The sequence below is a fragment of the Salminus brasiliensis genome, chromosome 16 (assembly GCF_030463535.1).
Source record: "Salminus brasiliensis chromosome 16, fSalBra1.hap2, whole genome shotgun sequence".
Lineage (NCBI taxonomy): Eukaryota > Metazoa > Chordata > Actinopteri > Characiformes > Bryconidae > Salminus > Salminus brasiliensis.
This window is the reverse complement of record NC_132893.1, coordinates 22,931,661-22,951,724: the sequence shown is the minus strand read 5'-3', so window position 1 is coordinate 22,951,724 and position 20,064 is coordinate 22,931,661. Positions and strand designations below refer to the sequence as shown.

Sequence of the window (20,064 nt, the reverse complement as noted above, 5' to 3'; positions counted from 1 at the left end):
GGTCGGGATTCAAAGCTGATCTGCCATGGGACGGCGGGGCCGTTACACACTGCGCTTCACCAACCTCTACTAATGGTGGATATATCTGTGAGTGTGTAAAATATAAAAATATGCAATTGAGGCTGACGGTTCTGTATTTTAATGTACGTAGTGTCCTCAGTAGAACCCGTTGTTCAAAGCTCATTGAAGCTGGAGTGGTGTGGGGAAAAAGTGCTCTTGAGAGCAAGGCCAACTGGAATTGAAAGAACTGAAAACAATACAAAATTATTACTTAATTTAAAATATGTGAAAACATAAACTCCAGTATCAGGCCAGAAATTCCATAGCAGTGCATCGCTGAATAAAACAACTTCTTATGTAGTTCACAAATCATGAATAAAACACCAGAGACATCACACATAACAGCTGTAGACTTATTTACACCTATAGAAAGTGCTATTGTGCAAAATGCAAACAACAGGATCATAAGAAAAACTGTAACTTCCACAGAGCCATCACTAAGCAATCGTTCTGAAAAGGAACAAGCAGCATCCTCCAGTGCTTAGCAGTCATAGTTTTGTTTTTCAGCGTCCCATTCATGAACTCATCATCGCTTGTTATAATTCCTATGAATTCTTCATGAGACTGGTAGCAGACAGTCACTTGATATGCACATTAATAAGAACTGCATCAGCAGACCCTGACAAGTATCACACTTTAAAATGATGCATACATTGAACTGGTTTCATAGTTTATAAAATGGGTGTTCTTACCGTACAGGATTATGCTTGCGTTTGTGATGCCCAACATGTTCATGGCAACGCAGGTATAGTTCCCATAGTCCTCTTCAGACACATTGAAAAATATGAGCATGGACTGTTTACCTTTGTTTTCTATTTTCACTCCATTGAGTCCATTGAAGAGGCTGCAAACAACAAGGTCAGCTTTGCATTAGCAATTTAAATTCAAAGGTCACGTTAACTATGCAGTGGAATGAAAGAGTAATGCAGTTCAGTGCCCGGTCCGTTCTGGAGGGTTGAAGGTAGGTGGCATTCTTAATTTCATTAGAGATTACAACATCGTAGCAGGTGTTACAGTGCTTTACTACAGAAATGCAAGGATTTGCATGATTGGTTTACACTTGTAATTACATTAACTTTGTTAATAGAGGCTAATGCAGACTTATTGCAATCTGTGGAGTCCTGGAGCCTGGGCACTGGCCTGCTGTTTGGTCAGTTCAGTGACAAGTGTGTCATTTTTATTCCATATAATTTAATTCTATATATATTTTTTTAATACTGAATACGGACTACAGTGTATATAGTGTGTCAGTGCAGTCAACAGACACATGTTGACTGTAAGCTGTAGGCACAATCTGTTGTATCTGAGAGTCAGGCCTTGAATAGTGTTTTCACTGACAAAACACACAGTACACACGAAGTACAATAAATGATTAGAAAATAAATCAACAAGAAAGCATACCGTCGATCTTCTTTATACCACTGAAAGTCAGCAAGAGGAACTGCTGATGCCTCGCACTGCAGTACCCCTCTGTGACCAACAGGGGTTCCTGTGCTGCGAGCCCTCGAAATGACCGGAGGATCTGTGGAGCGAATGCACTAGACTAATGATGATCATAAATGATAATGTCAGTGTTATTAAAGCCATAGGCAATGGTTGCCCATCAAACAGAAGGGATGTTCAACTTACAGTTTACTGTGACCTGTACCGTCCTCACGTCTGGGGGCGAGATGTCGTTTGAAGAGATGCACTCATATGATCCCGACTGTTCTTTGGTAATTGCGGTCATCTCAACATACTCCCCCTCACTGACGAATCGACGCCCTGCAACAAAACAATACACGCGTATTCAAGATCATGTGCAGGAACTCAGGGAAGAGCGTTCAAATACAAAGTTGATTTAAGTCATTTCCAGACATACAAGTCAGAGTAAAGCCGAGCATTATGCAGATTTAGTTAAGAAGCAACAAATTTACAACACAACACTAATCAAAAGAAAGAGGGGGCATAGAAGAAAGTCTTTCAAGTTTGTCATGGCATATCATTAGATGTGTCCCACAGGGATTAATTATGGGACATTTGCCATTGTCATTTTTTAAATATATTATTTCTTTTCCTCCCTGTTCAAAATGTCACAACGTTAGTTTGGTCTCCTTATTCACTAGCTCCAAAATATGAGCATCTTCACCCTGACTCATTAAAATCACAATTTTAGGGTTCCCCTCGTTTTAGGAAAGCAATTTCCAGGACTTTTTACGTGACATCTATGCTTGACAACATATATACAACAAGTGTAGTAAAAGCCTCCTACTATAAATTAGAGGATAAATTGATGTCTTATTCGTCAATTACATATTCGCTTGATGTGTAATGGATTACGTATCCATTTATAACATTAAACACTGTAAGACATGATATCTCTCTATGTGATGGTGCAGCATTACAAATTTTTATAGAAATAGCATTAGTAGCTTAAAACATGGAATCTCAGGGGCTCAATCACTCCACTTTTCCATAATCTTACTCATATTTCCAGGACATTTTTTATTGTTTCTATGACTGAACAAATTCCATATAAATGTTCTGGTTTCCGCTAGGGAATCCTGAATTTACTTTTGCTTTCCATAGACAAAAATAGCCACTTTTATGGAAATCTATGAATGCTCTAAATCACTCCTCAAAAAAATCACTCCTTTTGCTTCCATAAAGAACCATGTTTATAAGGTGTGAAGAACATTTACTTAATCTGAAGTTTCTTAAATTAATAAAAAGGTGCTTTACACTCAAACATTGCACATCTATTACAAACATTGTGTCTCTATTACAAACCTTTATGTCATCACTTACAGAACCCATTAAAACATTTTATTCAAGAGTAACAGTAAAAACAGTATTAATGAGCATTAACATCCCCTAAACTGGCAAGCCCATATCGCATTCATCAGCAGGCACATTTACGGCCTCCACTTTTCAGCCTCTGATTCGTTGTGTCCGAACTGTCTAAAAGAAACCGAGTTAAGAAATTTGCTGTGCAGGTATTTTTCCTTCACTCTGGGATGGAGACAAACTCCATTTTTATAACGTACTGTGCATACAGTACCAGTCAAAAGTTTTGCATCATTTTAAAATGTTCTGCATTGTAGATCAATACTAAAGTCATCCAAACTATGAAGAAAAACATATATAATTATTTGGTAAAAAACAAACAAAAAAGTGTTAAACAAGTGATTTATATTTTAAATTCTTCAAAGTAGGCACCTCTTGTTAACAGCCGTGCCTTGTCAAGAGTTAATTACTTAAATTTCTAGCCCTCCTAATGTGTTTGAGAGCATCACTTGTGTTGTGAAGATGCAGAGTTGGTATACAGTGAATAGCCCTATTTGAGTAATGTTCCAATCCATATTATGGCAAAAACTACTCACCTAAGTAAAGAAAAACAAGTCCAAAGAGTCCACCATTACTTTAAGAAATAGTTCAAGAACTTTGAAAATATCCTTAAGTGCGGTCGTAAAGACCATCAAACGATGGTTATGATGAAACTGGCTCTCATCAGGACCACCCCAGGAAAGGAAGACCAAGAGTTACCTCTGTTGCACAGGATAAAATCATCAGAGTTAACAGCACCCCAGCACCCAACACTTGATTCCATATGTGTTCCTTCATTGTCTGGATTGCTTTAATACTCATTTACAAAAAAAAAAACAAACAAAAAAAACAAACATTGAATGAGAAGATGTATCCACACTTTTGACTGGTACTGTAACTTGAGTGTTGCTTCTGCTGAAATAATCAAAGTGCAGGATAGACTTCTAAGATATGTAATGAAGCATTGCGCAACATTTCCTTCTATGAAAAACAACCATAATCCTATTAATGGGAATTCTAAACAGTGTTGAAATGCATCATTGAAGATCTCGCCATTCCTCCTAGGAGCAGAGCCACAGTTTAACCTTCAGTAGCGGGTAACCTATTTCCTGGCAGACCAAATGTCACAACACACAGCAACAGTTCTACATTAAAACTCTCATTAACTCACTCTTCATTTCCCTCCATCCCTCTCTCTCTATCTATCTTATTCTGTCTCTCTCTCTCCCACTTTCTGTCTCATTGTAAAGGTTGAGCAGTGAATATAGGTTGTTATTTCTACTCTCTTAATACCACGGCCCTGGGGATGGTGGGGTGGGGAGGGAGGGTGTGATATAGCAGGGTAATTATGCTTATCTAACCAAATTACTCATTTCTGTAATTTTGGGCCAGTCTAAAATAGAGGGGAGAGGAATATGATTGCACGATTAGCCAAAGATTTAATGAGCCCCAATTTTATTGCTATCATCCACCATATGTGTAGGTGTTACACTGATTTTCCTCAAACGTTTACCTTCAGGGTCAGGTGAAGAGACTGGACTAACGTAATTGAGAAAACATAATCACATTATATTAATTACCATAAGCTGAGCCTTTAACCATTCTGCTAAATAAACAGGCCTCCAAAAGGAATGCTTTCATTGTGAGCAGGTTGCGTACCCACTTCCAACAACTAGGTTTGTGCATCTCCTTGTTAAAAAATGTGGCGTATCAAATACCTTAAGCTTGGCCGCGGTTCCTGGCAGCATCTTTAGACACCGTAACTTCTAACACATATTTGGGATGGACAGAAAGAATTTCCATCATTGATTGCAACTTTTACGTGCTGCCAATTTCAACAAATATCCCTATTTTATCATCTTTTCAGCACCTTTTCTATGTGCGACCTTCCTGTGTACACAGTTATGAGCAGAACAAGACAGACCCTTCTTTGCTAAAAGTGCCAAAAAAAAAAAGCCAGCACACTTTCATCGTAGAACTGAGGTTTTCCAAACAACTTCACTACAGGGCCTCTGCTTTGGGACCACAAACCTACCATTTGCTTCATGCACACTGTCTGTGCATTAAAGAGCTTAAATTCCTATTTGGCCCATCCAGTGTAGATGTAAATACTGTTAGTATAGAAAGGACAAACATACCTATGGTACAACCCAATGGGAAGTGGCTTTAGCCTACTGGCTTTTCTGATAAGTCTGAGTTTTATGTCCTGGGTTTCTGTATGAAAATTAATGTGTGGGGTAAAGGACCACATGCCACAGTAGAAATTAGGTTTAAAAAAACGCTGGAGTACTCCATTAAGGCTGACATCAGAGCGTAACTGACTCAAGTACAACTGTCTGGGTGTAACTTTAAGACTATTGCAGGTCATAAGCTAAGCTATTTCAGGCAGAGTCCAGGCAAACATAAGAGAAGTCGTATTGATGGCAGATTCTAGAAAAAAGCTTGTGATACAGTATATGGCAAAGCATGCAAAGTGTGCAAATTCTGTCATTTAGAATTAATGAGTTCAAAAAGCTGTTGGATGCCTACAAATAATCAAATGTAAAAAGTATAATTGTTTATGTTAGGAAGTCTCAGCTTGGTTGCTGCCTTGATGAAGCAAAAGTAGACCAGGATTTGCCAGCTTCCCACTGGAATTTTCTGTCCCACATTAAATGCTGCTGCAGAAACCTTCAGGTAGAATTTCAAATGTAAAGTTAGGTCAAATTTCAATAAAATGCTTGTAAATAAAAATCTAACTTCAGTTAAGTTAAATCTAAAGTTGATCTATTCTATTAGAGTGAGCAATTTATCATGTCAATGTAGCAATGTTGTCCTTTTTTAACCTAGTCTGTTGTATTCATCAATCAGAGTTCATTTGTGAGTTTCATTGTCACTAAAGTTACTTCTGGCTTTTCTTACTTTGTTAACATAATTAGGCAAGTGTGCCATAGCACACACATAGTCATTTTCCTCTGCAAAGCAGCCTGCTTAGCAACTGTCATGCCAAAACCTTGTGTTGCCAAAATGTTGACCTTACATGAAGGACAAAAGCCTTCTCAACTCTTTAAAGAAGTCAGTGTGAAAAATATTGTATTTCAAGTCATTTGGGAGCATTTCTACTGATCCATTTATCATGCAAATATAACACAATTTAAAGAACAGCGGCCGAATTTGCCAGAAGTCGACACTGAATAGTAATAAAAAGCAACACAGGAATAAAGACAATATAAAAAAACTTAATTAAAAAATGGTAAATGTGGCGTCAAGCCATTCAAACTGAAAACATGAGTGAGAATGATAAAGTCCATTCAGATAAACAGTCAGAAATATAGTAATGCGGTGAGTCAACCAGTGACTGACATCTTATGAAAATTCACACCAGTATGACCAGTCTTGATTGAGCTAATGCTTAACACTGGTTGGTTCAACAAGTGTAAAATCCCCACTGAAAAATGGTCTTTGCCATGACATCAAATGTTGTAACCACCACTGCCCACATACTTCTACACTTCTTTTACGTTGACGTTGATGGATGTTAAGCAAAACATCCAGTAGAGGCTAAAAGGTAAAGGTGCACATATTTGTCACTGTACTATGTACAGTGAAATGTGTCCTCCACATTTAACCCATCTGTGGTAGTGAACACACACACACACACACACACACACACACTAGTGATCTAGGGGCAGTGAGTACACAGACACACACGCAGAACGGTGGGCAGCCAACTCCAGCGCCCGGGGAGCAGAGAGGGTAAAGGGCCTTGCTCAAGGGCCCAACAGTGGCAGCTTGCCAAGCCCGGGAATCGAACCCACCACCCTGTTATCAATAGACCAGCATGCTAACCGCTGAGCCACCACTGCCTTGGGCAGGTCTTGGTTTCTGACATCAACAAACAAGGTGACAGTGGGGGAGGTTGTGAAAATGTTTGAAAGAGGCTACGGTGTGTAACCAGCTGAAAACTATGTGAAATGTTTCTTTTCTGTCAGAGATTCTTCTTCGTTGTGTCAATATGGCAGAACTTGTGTTTTGCTTGAACTATTGGCAACACTGCCCCCAGTGGTACTGCTCCTTTCCGTCCATCCGTATCTGTAAGCTTTCAGAGATTTCAGAGAGGCGCACAAATACGGATGGGATGAACACAGAGTTCGGACAGAAGGCTCCATCCATATCCGTATTTAACGTTAAACAGAACTGCGCCTTCAGCAGACAGTGTTAGTTAAGACCTGCTGGTGCAACCGGCTGCTTCACTTTAACCTCTGTTCAAATTCAGTGTACTGACGTTCAGAGCAGAAATAACAAAAGCTGTTGCTGTCCAAACACTTCCAGATTGCACTGTTCCTTACAATCCATGCTCTGAAATCCATTTTTTAAAGACAGAAGCGTACAACAGATGTAAAATATCTCGCAAAAAACTATTCTTTGACACCTCCTTTGTTGAATTCATGTATATATACACTCTCCTGCTGATCCGCTGCACAAAAGCAGACTTCTCGCTGAGCGCTTTTGAAATCGCTGCGGTAAACATTTAAGTAAAGATTTTCATTTGATGGCTTGACATCCGCTATTGTGCTTTGCGACCACGGCTAAACGTGAAAGACTTGGTTTCCAGGACAACCTCAGAAGGTCTCCAACTACTGCAATGAGTTTTGTGTTATAGACAGGCTTCGGCTGTTTATCACTCACTTCAGGGAAAATGAAAGACAAAAGGTAAGACACATGAAAACCTCCTAGAAACAACCTCAGGTGCGACATCAACCTGCACGGACAGACCTGATACGACCGAATGTTTTGCCAACGGGCAAATGTCATTTATACTTTTTATATTTGCCCATTAAAAAGGAATAATCATTGTGGTTTCAATGACAATGGCAATGGTCTGGTAAGCCCGCCTTCATCCCCACAGACATGTTTTATAATGTTTATTATGAGGGAGACAGAAAGAAAACATAAGGCCCGTGGCAATTACGCCCAGCGGCGGCTAATAATGCCACAGCCATTATGAGGCAGGCCGTAGGAGCGGAGGGGCGGATTATAAGAACGGAAGGGGTGCTTAGAAAGAACAGCACGAATAAATAACCGACCGAAATGGAGGAGGAGACAACAAGAGAACGTCACAGAGATGAAACAGCAGACCGTAGCATATAGATTGAGAGGCAAAACACTCTTGCTAAGCATGTGAGATTAGCATCGGCAGAGAATCTCTCCATGTTCAACTCCGAAAATGGAACGCTTCATATCCATCCGACCACATTAGAAGGCAGGGAAGCATACAGATAAAGCCTTTATTGCCAACTAGAGATGCCTTGATCCGATTCAAAGGGCCAGGATCGGCGCCAGTCCAAACATATGTTAATGGATTGGTACTGGCTATAAAAGCCCGATCCAATTCTGATCTTTTGTTCGATATTTTTGGCCTCTACTGATGCTATTAGGTGCCATAAACAGGCATTATCTACAAATTTGCGGCAGTGAGGCTTGTTTTAGAGATGAATACGTTTTAAATGTACCCCATATTTCCAAATGCTGATGGACAGCAGCTCGTCCAAGGTTAATGAAAGAGTCTGTTAACTTTCAGTGCAGTAGCATCCTCTACTCTTCTGGGAAGGATTACACTAGATGTTGGAATATTGCTGTGAGAATTTGATTATATTCAGACTCAAGAGCATTAGTGAGGTGTGGTACTCATGTTGGATGATTAGTTCTGGATCACAAACGCCACATTAACTTTTCTCAAAGATATTGGATCCACAAACTGCAGTTCTGTAACTCCAGAGCCCAGTGCTGGTGGGCTTTATACCCATTTAGCTTATACTTGGCAATGGTCACGGTGACTTCAGACATCATGGTGGCTGTGTTTCTATGGAGAGTATATAATCTGCATGTACAATCGAACACCTGTTGCAGCAACGAGTGCAACCAAAGGTGGCAGAATTAAATAATTAGAGGGGGTGTCTAGATATGTTTGGACATGTAGTGTATGTAGTAGGGAACTATTTTAAAGTGGAAAATAAAATTGTAATATTTGCACTGCGGGTGTTTTGGTTGTGGTTAAGCTAGATACAGTAAACACACAGTTTACAAGCAAGTAGGTTCATGTTGAGGAAGTGGATATTACACCTTCAGTCTTACACCATTTTCTTGCTGTTTGCCACCAGAAGCACAAAACAGTTAGTTCCTAAAATGTTCTGCAATGGTGTAAACAGTCTTTTTATTTATCCGCTGTGCCACATTGCTTCTGGTATAAAACCAGTGTTAAGAGCAACAGCATGGTAAAATCTAAGGGAAAAAGCAGGCCATGTTATGCAATTTAATATGAAATATATTCATAACACAATACTTCTTGCATAATTAAACAACCCACAAAACAAATTATTATAAATCCTGAGTGTGTCCCTTTATACAAACATCACAAAAAATTGTATAGTGACTGGAAACCAAAATCAACTGTTATTAGAACTGTGAATTACTATGTCTACATGAACCACCAGCCCTAAAATCTTTAGGTAAAATGTTGTTCTATACTACAAATGAAGCAGAAACAGTTTACCACATCGTACATACACTGGACTAGTTCTGAAATGCTTAGTGTAATGAAAATTTACACTGTGTGGCTGCTATAGTGTCTATGAAAATAACAAATATCACACTAAGTAAGTTTTAGCAGATGTTTGAACTATGTTAGAATTTGATTTTAATTTATTAATTTAATTGTTAAGAACTGCTATTTTCAGTGTCCTGTTCAGCTCTGCCACTCTACCACTTATGTTCCAAGTTCAGAAGAACTCGACTAGCAGACTGCCCACAAATACCCAGTAACTCCTTAACAACACAATGTTTGAAATTAGAAGAGGTAAAAAATCAAGTTGTAACAATACTGTTTACATTATTGTCAGAATTCAACCTTTTAAAGGAATGTGATTTTCCCCACAGACAAAGCCACACAATTCTTATTATATTACATATTTAAAATGGTTTAATTAAATGTTACTACACTGCATAAATGACAATAACAAATAATATTAATGTAAGCATAAATCAGAGATGTGTGTAACTTAAGGAACCAGAAAAATACAAAAAATAAAAAAGCCAAGCTTTATTATTTTCACTGAGATGAGTAAAAACAACTTCTATCTGTCCATCCTTTGCTTTTTGGGTTCCACGTTTATCTCATTCCAGCAGGGTTTTATTGTAACAGCCATGGATAGTGAGCCCAGTGCTTTGCTGCATCTATCAACCTAACATTAGCTAACCTGCCAACCTGCTAGTTGTGTTTAGATTGGAACTAACTAAACAGTAAAAACACAATGATTATCATAATTATGCCAGATCATTATATACTACTACACTAAGTATAGTGGCACACACACTGAGTTATATCAAAACAGTGAAGGTGGGGCAGTACGCTTGTTTGTGTTTTCAGCTTAAGTAACAGTGGCTACTCCTGCATTCCTGATGACCTAATGATAGCCTTAATGCTAAATCAAACCCTACTGCTAATGCTACAACCCCTTTTGAGATAACTGTTCTAACATTAAAGGCTGATGAGTACTCGACTTTCATGTAAATCCTTAGCGGAAAGAAATCCTCAGCAATGAAAGGAAAAAAACAGAGACGAGCAACGAGTGAATAACAGAAACATGCTGTTAATAAGAGTATTGCAGGAATCAATCCCAGTCTGTGAATCAATACAATAACAAGGTGTACCGCCCAGCCCTATTTTGGAGTAATTAGCTACAATGAAGAATATAAAAGAGCTTGTGTCTTTCACACTACCCTGCAAAAACGTATGCTGTACTGCAAGACGGTCCCACAGAGCAGAGGAAAAGTAGTTATTATCATTAAGTGCATTCTCCATTTTCCCTAAATCGGTGCGTTGCGTAACCATGCCTTGCTCGCCCATGCTTTGGAATTCATGCAGCTGGACCCATTCACTCTGTGATGACATTGACAGAAGAAATAAAAGATGGAAGTCCACCTCCAACAAACACTCGAGGGATTTTATTATGGCCAAAATGGCCATATAAAGGCTCTTCAGAGTCTACTAAAGGGAGAGTTATGAGCGAAAGGAAATGGGATCAAACCATTTTCCCTCCGTCGAACGCACCCATGAAATATGTTAAAGTGGGTCAACGCTTCTATGCATTGAAATGGGTCTTTCAGTCTTGTGCTAATGTGAAGTGAAGCTAGGCCAGGCAGTGAGAAGTGCGCGCTGTCGTTCTGGATTTTCCCCACCCTATTAAATTCACACACCCCTGCCTGCATTTAGGCCTTTATTCCTCCCCAGCGGCCTTCAGGACTCCCCGGTAAACTAATAAACACACTAAGAGATGGTATTACACATATAATGAGATTGCGCTGTGCTAATGAGTTGATAATCAGTCGCTGACCATTATTAATGTTTGTGAACACATCTAATTGCGGATTCGCAATCATCTTTGCATGGGCTACCCTCATAATAGGTATTCAAATGATGATAGCTTCAGACGGTAAACCACTGACGGAAACAATTATGGGCACTCATAATGTTTCTAATGATGAGTGTGGGGATGTCACAGTGGAATATTTCAAGTGGGCCATGTTCAGGGGTGCTAGGCATCGCAAGTCGATTTATGAAAAGATGCTGAATGTACAGTTTTTGAGTAAACAAGATCCATCTAATCAAATCCAGAGAAAGAATGGTGGAAGAAGGCTCCTTAATCATCAACTAAGGTAAATGTCTCCACTATCTTTTTATTGTTTTTTTAATGTATTTCCAATGCAGCTATTCACATGAAATTTAGGCCATATCTTAGTATAACCACACAGCTAAAGAACTTGGAACATCCAGCGTTCCATTATTAAAAAACATTAAGAGCAATAAAGTGAAATGAAGAGAGGTGTTAGCCATTATCCACTGAAGGAACATCACTGCACTACACTCAACTAGCCATACACAGGAATTCCTCAGGTTTTCCCAAGCGTAGCAGCCCAAGAACCAAGGCCCACTCCAAATGAGCTCCAGAAAGACCTGGAAGCATCAGATACAGTCATCACAGAGACAACAAAAGGCTATCTATACCACAACTGTCTTAATTCATCATCGCCCCAGAAGACATTACTGTGGAAAAGGCCTGTAGATTACAGAGGAAATACAGAATGGTCAGATGGGAGACAAAAACTTTATGGCAACAATAAGATGTGCCATGTTAGAAGGAGAGACTAAAGTTCAGAGGTGGAAACATCATGGTATGGGTCTACTTCTCATGATACACCGATCAGCCATAACATTAGCCCCACTGACATGTGAAGTAAAAAAACAAAAACATCTAAACATCTATCTTCATCTAAAGATTCTCTTATAGCTTCATCTAAAGGTTGGATATATTAGGCGAACAGTGAACAGTCAGTTCTTGGAGGTATAGGCAAGCGTAAGAATCTGAGCCACTTTAACAAGGGCCAAACTGCGATGGCTAGACGACTGGGTCATCTTCAAAACATCAGGCAGGTCTTTTTCTGGTATGCAGTGGTCAGTACCTACCAAAAGGACAACTGGTGAACCAGCGACAGGGTCATAGGCACTTCATGCTTATTGATGTGATCCACTGAGGCCCCATCTCGAATCTGGCGGGACTTAAATGATCTTCTGCTTATGTCTTGGTGCCAGATACCACAGGACACCTTCAGTGGTCTTATGGAGTCCATACCACAAATTGTCACACCTGCTGTGGTAACACATGGGGGACCTACTCAATATTAGGCAGATGGTACTAAGGATAGGGCTGGTTGGTGTACTAGTGGGATCCAAATTATCAAAGGAAATGACATGAATGAAATCACGTACCAGTACATTCTTAGGACACCAGATCTGTTGTCATTCACAGGGATGATTAGGAGGAATGAAGGTGGTCCTTTCAGAAGGAGCATGATTGCAACATACTGCAAAGAAAACCACCAACTGCTTTAATAAAAAGAAAATTGTGGTACAGCCCAGTCAATCACCAGACAAAAACCCAATAAAAATATATGGGAAAAATCTGGATCAAGACTGACCGGTGGGCTCCTTGAATCCTTAGGATTTAAAGACTGTCTGTGTAGAATAATGAGCCAAAATCCCACCTGAACCCTGTGAGAGATTATGCTTTTTATACAGGCATATGTCATTGCAAACAAAGGCTTTCCACCATGTATTAAATCTATTTCACTTAGTGTGTTCAATACCTTCCTCCTGTGTCATTCCACTTCATGGTACATAAACTTCTTTATGGATTTGAATGTTATGAGCTCTTTAGCTGTGTGGGTTTATGGCCACATAATTAATAACATATCTGGTCTAAATTTCATGTAGACAGCTGTATTAGGAATATGTTTAATAAATAAATAAAAACTCCCACCCCCTCCTTCAAATTCAGTGGGACCCATTAGTTCTTCATAATTTATTATCTCAGCCTACTTTTAGCACAGGACTAATCCTACTTTTTTATGTATTTCCCTTTCATGTATGATATATGTGGGACGTTATATCACAAACAAAACACTACATTTTCCAACAGCTTATTTTTATTGTTACTAGGCCTTTAAGACAAACATATGTAAATAATCGCTCTCTGATTAGCTACTTTGTAATGTGCTTCACTTAAAGAATAGTCAGACCTAAAAATTTTTCTAATTTCATAAAAGAACAAAGGTAAACTGCTATAGGCTTAATAGGTGGGTATACAATATGAAAGGCCAATATGACCAGTGGTATGTTTAGAGGCATGAAGGTGAGGCATTTAACCTCAAGATCACTACGGTTGCCTACTGTTAAGCATGGTGGTGATAGACTCATGCTCTGGGGCTGTCATGCTCTGGGGGCTGCCAGTGAAACTGCCCCTTTGCACAATGTGAACTGAGGACTACTTCAGAATTCTTCAGCATAACCTCAAACCATCAGCTAGACAGTTGAAACTTTGGAGACAGCTGGGTGTCCCAACGGGAAAGTGAGAGTGACCCCATTCAAACATTAAAAGTGGCTGTGGAATGGGTAAAGCAGGCAGACGTTAAGCTTGTGGGATGGCCTTTCCAAAGTCTTAACCTCAACCCTATCGAAAATATGTGGTTTGTTAAAAGTGGTATCTGTAAAAAGTGGGGTCTGTGCCAGGAGAGCAACTAACTTAATTTAACTCTACCGCTTCTGCCAAGAAGAGTGGGCAAATATCCAACCAGAATTCTGCCAGAAGCTTGTTTTAGGCTATCAAACGCATCTGGTCAAGGTGCAACTTGCTAAGGAATATTTAAGTTTTAGGTGTGCAGTATGTATATTTGTGAACCTCCATGTATAACTGTAATCCTGTATTGATTTCCAGAAAAAGAAGAAGACAAATTTCCAATGTTGAAATAAAATCTTGCTAGAGTTGGAGCAGTCAGGATCGCTGTCTTCACTTTTTCTTGTCTTGACTTCCCGATAAAATCAGCCGCATTTTATATTGTATACTATTTAATATACAAGTCAATATTATGTTATTAGTCTAGTGTCATGCAAACTGTGATAGGGACATTGTGGATAACCAATAAGAGAGCTCTCCTCAGCACCAAACAGGAAGGGCCTTGCTGTCCCATCCATTTAACCAGGGTGGTGTCCACATTCTGCTGTGTTATTTTTTCCTGAACAAACTACAGCTTAACAAACTAAGCTGCTCCTGTTTTTGCTCCATTGCTCGACAGTTTCCATCCTTGTAAATTTCCATCAAGAACATGATGGAAAATAATCTCAAAAGGAATCTAGTTGCAGTTGTCGGACCCTGCAAGATTTTCAGTCTTTGCAAAATCATCAGAGTAAAGACAGATGTGAGAGTGTGTGTGAGAGTCTTCTAAGAGCATTTTCAGAGTCTTTTCTAAGTCTTTTAGTGTATGGTTCCAAACTCAGTGCTTGCTGGCTCAGGTCAGACTGGAGGAAATGTTCCAGGGCTACAGTGAGTCCAAGAAGTATTTGATCCCTTGCTGATTTTCTTTGTTTGCCCACTAATAAAGACACTATCCTTCTGCACTTTTAATGGTAGATATATTCTAACATGGAGAGACAGAATATCAAGACAAAAATCCAGAATATAATTTTAAAGAATATATTTTAATTAATTTGTATTTCAATGAGGAAAATAAGTATTTGATCCCTCTTGCCAAACACACTCAATACTTAGTGGCAAAGCCTTTGTTTGCAAGCACAGCGGTGAGACGTTTGTTGTAGTTAACCACAAGTTTAGCACACACACCAGGGGGAATTTTGGCCCACTCTTCTTTGCAGATCCTCTCTAAATCATGAAGGTTGGTGGGCTGTCGCTTGGCAACTCTGACCTTCAGCTCCCTCCATAGATTTTCGATCGGATTGAGGTCTGGCGACTGGCTGGGCCACTCCATGACCTTAATGTGATTTTTCTTGAGCCAATCCTTTGTTGCCTTTGCTGTATGTTTAGGGTCGTTATCATGTTGGAAGACCCAACCACGGCCCATTTTCAGATCCCTGGCAGAGGGGAGGAGGTTGTCCCTCAGGATTGTGCGGTACATGGCTCCATCCATCTTCCCAGTGATGCGGTGAAGTAGCCCTGTACCCTTGGCAGAGAAACACCCCCAAAACATTATGCTTCCACCTCCATGCTTGACGGTGGGCACAGTGTTCTTGGGGTCATAGGCAGCATTTTTCTTCCTCCACACATGGCGGGTGGAGTTGAGGCCAAAAAGTTCAATTTTGGTCTCGTCTGACCACAAAACCTTCTCCCAATAACTTGGTTCATCTTTCAAATGATCATTGGCATACTTGAGGCGCGCCTCCACATGTGCTCTCTTCAGCAGGGGTACCTTTCGGGCACTGCAGGATGTGAATCCATTGTTGCGCAAAGTGTTGCCAATTGTTTCCTTGCAAACTGTGGTCCCAGCTGCCTTCAGGTCATTTGCTAACTCCTGCCGAGTGGTTGCAGGACGATTTCTGACTGTTCTCAGCATCATTGCCACCCCACGAGGCGAAATCTTCTTTGGAGCACCGGGCCGAGGTCTGTTGATTGTCATGTTATACTCTTTAAACTTTCTGATAATTGCACCAATAGTTGTTACTTTCACATCCAACACCTTACTAATCTTTTTGTAGCCCATTCCAGCTTTGTGAAGGTCAACAATTCTGACTCTGAGGTCCTGTGACAGCTCTTTGGTTTTACCCATGTTGGAGACTTGAAATCTGTGTGATCTGTCTGATTCTGTGGACAGGTGTTTTTCACACAAGTGATTAGTGAGAACAGGTGGCTTCAGGTCAGGTAACAAGTTGATTGGGAGTGTCTAACTGGTCTGTAAAAGCCAGAACTGCTAATGAATACTAAGGGATCAAATACTTATTTCACTCCATGAAATACAAATCAATTAATATATATTCCTTAGATTTATTTTCTGGATTTTCTTTTTAATATTCTGTCTCTCCATGTAAGAATACATCTACCATTAAAAGTATAGAATGATCATGTCTTTATTAGTGGGCCAACGAAGAAAATCAGCAAGGGATCAAATACTTCTTGGACTCACTGTATATTCGGGTCAGGACCAACAATTCAGACTTGTTTAAGGCATTACTGTCCACTAAAACTCCATTCTTTCAAGACGAACCAAAGGCAAAACAACACTCTATATAAAGAACCGACAAAGCCTGGCTAATACTGTCCTGGGAACTGACATTTTTCCCCCCCTGTATAAATTCGCTTCGCTGTGCACTGGTGTTGAAAAGTCACTGGGAGTTTTATGTGCTCTTGGTGTGGATCTGAAACTGACTTCAGAGGGGCCAGAAAGGCTGACATTTGAACAAGACCAAGAAGAAAGTGAAAATGACCCACAGGTTTGCAGGAGGTGGGCGAGGTCTTCTTGATAATATAGTCCGGGTTAGTGATTCTGGTGTTTTGGGGTCAAATATTGAACAAGAACCTCTTGTCTTGGAAATGGGTTTGGATTAATGTATGAATAAATTAAGAGAAAGGATGAATAATGAATGAGGAGGAATGAAATCATGCAGCCGTTCTTCATTTCTCCTCATGGACTCCGCTTTAAGAGGGAGGTGCTGAACATTGTTTGGTGAGAATTATGTCTTGGGTCTCGCTGTCGTCTCTCAAGCTGTGCCGCCCCAATCGGCCAACCACGCTCCAGTAAGCAGCAAGTCACCATGGTTACACAGTTCACAGGGACTGATCGAGTGAGTCTCTCTCTCTCTCTCTCTCTCTCTCTCTCTCTCTCTCTTTCATTCACGCTCTCTCTCTGCTTTTTTCTCCATCTTCTCCTTTATCATCAGAAGACACACAATCACGCCTAAATAAACAACGTCACACTTTGTGTATGGATCTCTTCATTAGCGTAGTCGTACTTGAGACGCATTCTAATTACACACAGAGTTTTTATTTCTGACTCCGCTGTGTTTCAATTACGGCCTAGTGATGCTGATTACTCCTTCACTGCCTGCCTGCTTGCCTGTCTGTCTGTCTGTCTGGAATGAAATGGAATGGATGTGCGCATTATTGAACAAAGATCTAAAGTGGATGTGAAGATTTCGTCTCAGTCATTAAAGATCACTAGTTTTAAAGTCACTGAGAGAGAGAGAGAGAGAGAGAGGAACAAGAGTGAGGGAGAAATGGAGAGTGGAAGAGAGTGAAAGAATGAGTGAAGGAATGGACTAAGACAGAAAGACAGCCTCTGTCACAGTGTCAACAATGAAGGAAAGAAGAGAAAGATGTGAGTGTGGGTGTGAAAGCTACAGAATAAGAGAGACAGAGAGAAAGAGGGAGATGTAGAGAGTGTATAAGAGAGAGCAAGATAGAGAGAGAGTAGAGAGTAGGAGAGCTAGAGACAGAGAGTAAGAGAGAGATAAAGAAAGAGAGGACATGGAGGGAGAGAGAGAGAGAGAGAGAGAGAGAGAGAGAGAGAGAGAGAGAAAGAGAGAGAGAAGGGAGTAAAAAGAGACAGAGACAGAGACAGAGGCAGAGACCAAGAGTGCGTAAAAGGGAAAAGGAGAGAGAGAGGAAGAGGCAGAGGACGTAAAAATGAAAGATGGAGAGTGATAGAGAGCAAGTCAGAGAGAGATAAAGTGTGAGAGAAAGCAAGAGAGACAGAGAGAGAGAAAGCACACAACAGAGAGTGAGGAGAAACAAGACTGTGAGTAAGAGAGAGAGAGTAAGCGAGTAAGAAGGTGTCAGGGAGAGAAAGTATGAGAAAGAGAAAATGAAATATTCTCATTTACTCTCAGATATTCTTATTTACTCTCAGATATTCTGATTTACTCTCAGTTATTCTCATTTACACTCAGGTACTCTCATTTACACTCAGGTACTCATTTACTCTCAGGTACTCTCATTTACACTCAGGTACAACCATTTACTATCAGTTATTTTCAGTTACTCTCTGTTATTGTCAGTTGCTTTCAGGTACTCTCATTTACACTCAGTTACTCTCATTTACACTCAGTTACTCTCATTTACACTCAGGTACTCTTATTTACTCTCAGCTACTCTCATTTACACTCAGGTACTCTCATTTACTCTCAGCTACTCTCATTTACACTCAGGTACTCTTATTTACTCTCAGCTACTCTCATTTACACTCAGGTACTCTCATTTACTCTCAGGTACTCTTATTTACTCTCAGGTACTCTCAGCTATTCTCAGCTATTCTCATTTACTCTCATTTACACTCAGTTACTCTCATTTACTCTCAGATACTCTCAGCTATTCTCAGATATTCTCATTTACTCTCATTTACACTCAGTTACTCTCATTTACACTCAGGTACTCTTATTTACTCTCAGCTACTCTCATTTACACTCAGGTACTCTCATTAACACTCAGGTACTCTTATTTACTCTCAGGTACTCTCAGCTATTCTCAGATATTCTCATTTACTCTCATTTACACTCAGTTACTCTCATTTACTCTCATTTACACTCAGTTACTCTCAGTTATTCTCTGGTATTCTCATTTACTCTCATTTACACTCAGATATTCTCATTTACTCTCAGGTACTCTCAGCAATATTGCACATTTTCTTATAAGCAAAAGAAAGAAATGAATGAAAAACGAGAAGAAATTAGTAAAATTCTCCTCCAACACAGACCCTAAATCAACCACCGCCAGCAGCGCACGTTTGTTTCTCCTCGTCCTCTGGTGTTACCGTCTCTCCCCGAACGCCAGCAGCTTCACATTCCCTCAGCCTTAACGCTGTGTTATCAAACTGTGCTCATGTGTTTCACGCACAATCAGCCTCTTCTCCATGTTATTAAACCAGTCGCATACTCCATGAAGCCTGAAAAGAACACATATTCCCACGATGCATCAGTGCCCTCTTATCTCCACACTGCTGCCTCCCACATGTGACTTATGAGACCATGGAGACATCCACACACACACACACGCACACACACACCTCCGCTGCTCAGGCTTTACAATACAGAAAGAGAGAGAGGAAGAGAGAGAGAGAGAGAGAGAGACAGAAGGGAAGAAAGACAGAAAGACAAAGGAAGAGAAAGCAGTACACAGAGAAAGAGAGGGAGAGGGTAGTGAATGAAACCGGGGGGAGAGAGAGAGTGAGAGACAGGAATCAAAAAGACAGAAGACAGAAGATGAGAGAGACCAATCTAGAGAGAGCGAGAAAGAGAGAGACAGAAGGTTTTCTATCTACCATTTTTGTGTTAATTTTGAAAAGTAAAAAAAAAATACGGGAAAATATGGGATTCTATGTTTGGATGAGGTTGAAAAGTTAGAATATCGCTAAAGCCAAAATGGAAAGTTTTTTTCAAATAAACAATGACGTATCAAGCCACAAGTCACATGATTCTCCCATTAGTTGACACGGGTGGCCAGTGGCTGTAAACGACTGTCCCTACAGATGTTCTGGTCATGACACACAGCTTTCTATAGGCTGCTTTCGATATTCTGAAACACTGAATGCAATAAAAGCTTGCCTAAAAAATAGCATTTGCGTTCCCAAATGTACAGTGGATATTATCAGGGTGGCACAGAGATTTCAACCTTCATTAGGTGAACCACTGCTTGTCCTGCCTGGCCTGAACAGAAAGCACAAGGCATTGCCTAATTGAAGATTTAGCGTAGATTACACTATGTAAAATGCAAGACACATACTCTCTTCCCAGAGGCATCTGAGATGCGTTCTCTTCACTAGCTTCCTGTAGCTGCCTGCCAGATTCAAAACCCTGACCCTGGCCTACAAAGCCAAGAACAGACC

General features: G+C 40.1%; 1 protein-coding gene across 2 annotated transcripts in view; it reads right to left on the bottom strand.

Annotated features, from left to right (window-relative positions):
• The window catches only part of opcml (opioid binding protein/cell adhesion molecule-like), a 284,204-nt gene that overhangs the window by 8,522 nt on the left and 255,618 nt on the right, over positions 1–20,064 (bottom strand). For both annotated transcript variants that reach the window (XM_072658162.1, XM_072658161.1), the window contains 3 exons: positions 1,690–1,824; positions 1,462–1,582; positions 753–904 (listed from right to left, as the gene is read on the bottom strand). In XM_072658162.1, the coding sequence (XP_072514263.1) occupies positions 753–904; positions 1,462–1,582; positions 1,690–1,824 (408 nt within the window). The remainder of the gene's footprint in view (positions 1–752; positions 905–1,461; positions 1,583–1,689; positions 1,825–20,064) is intronic.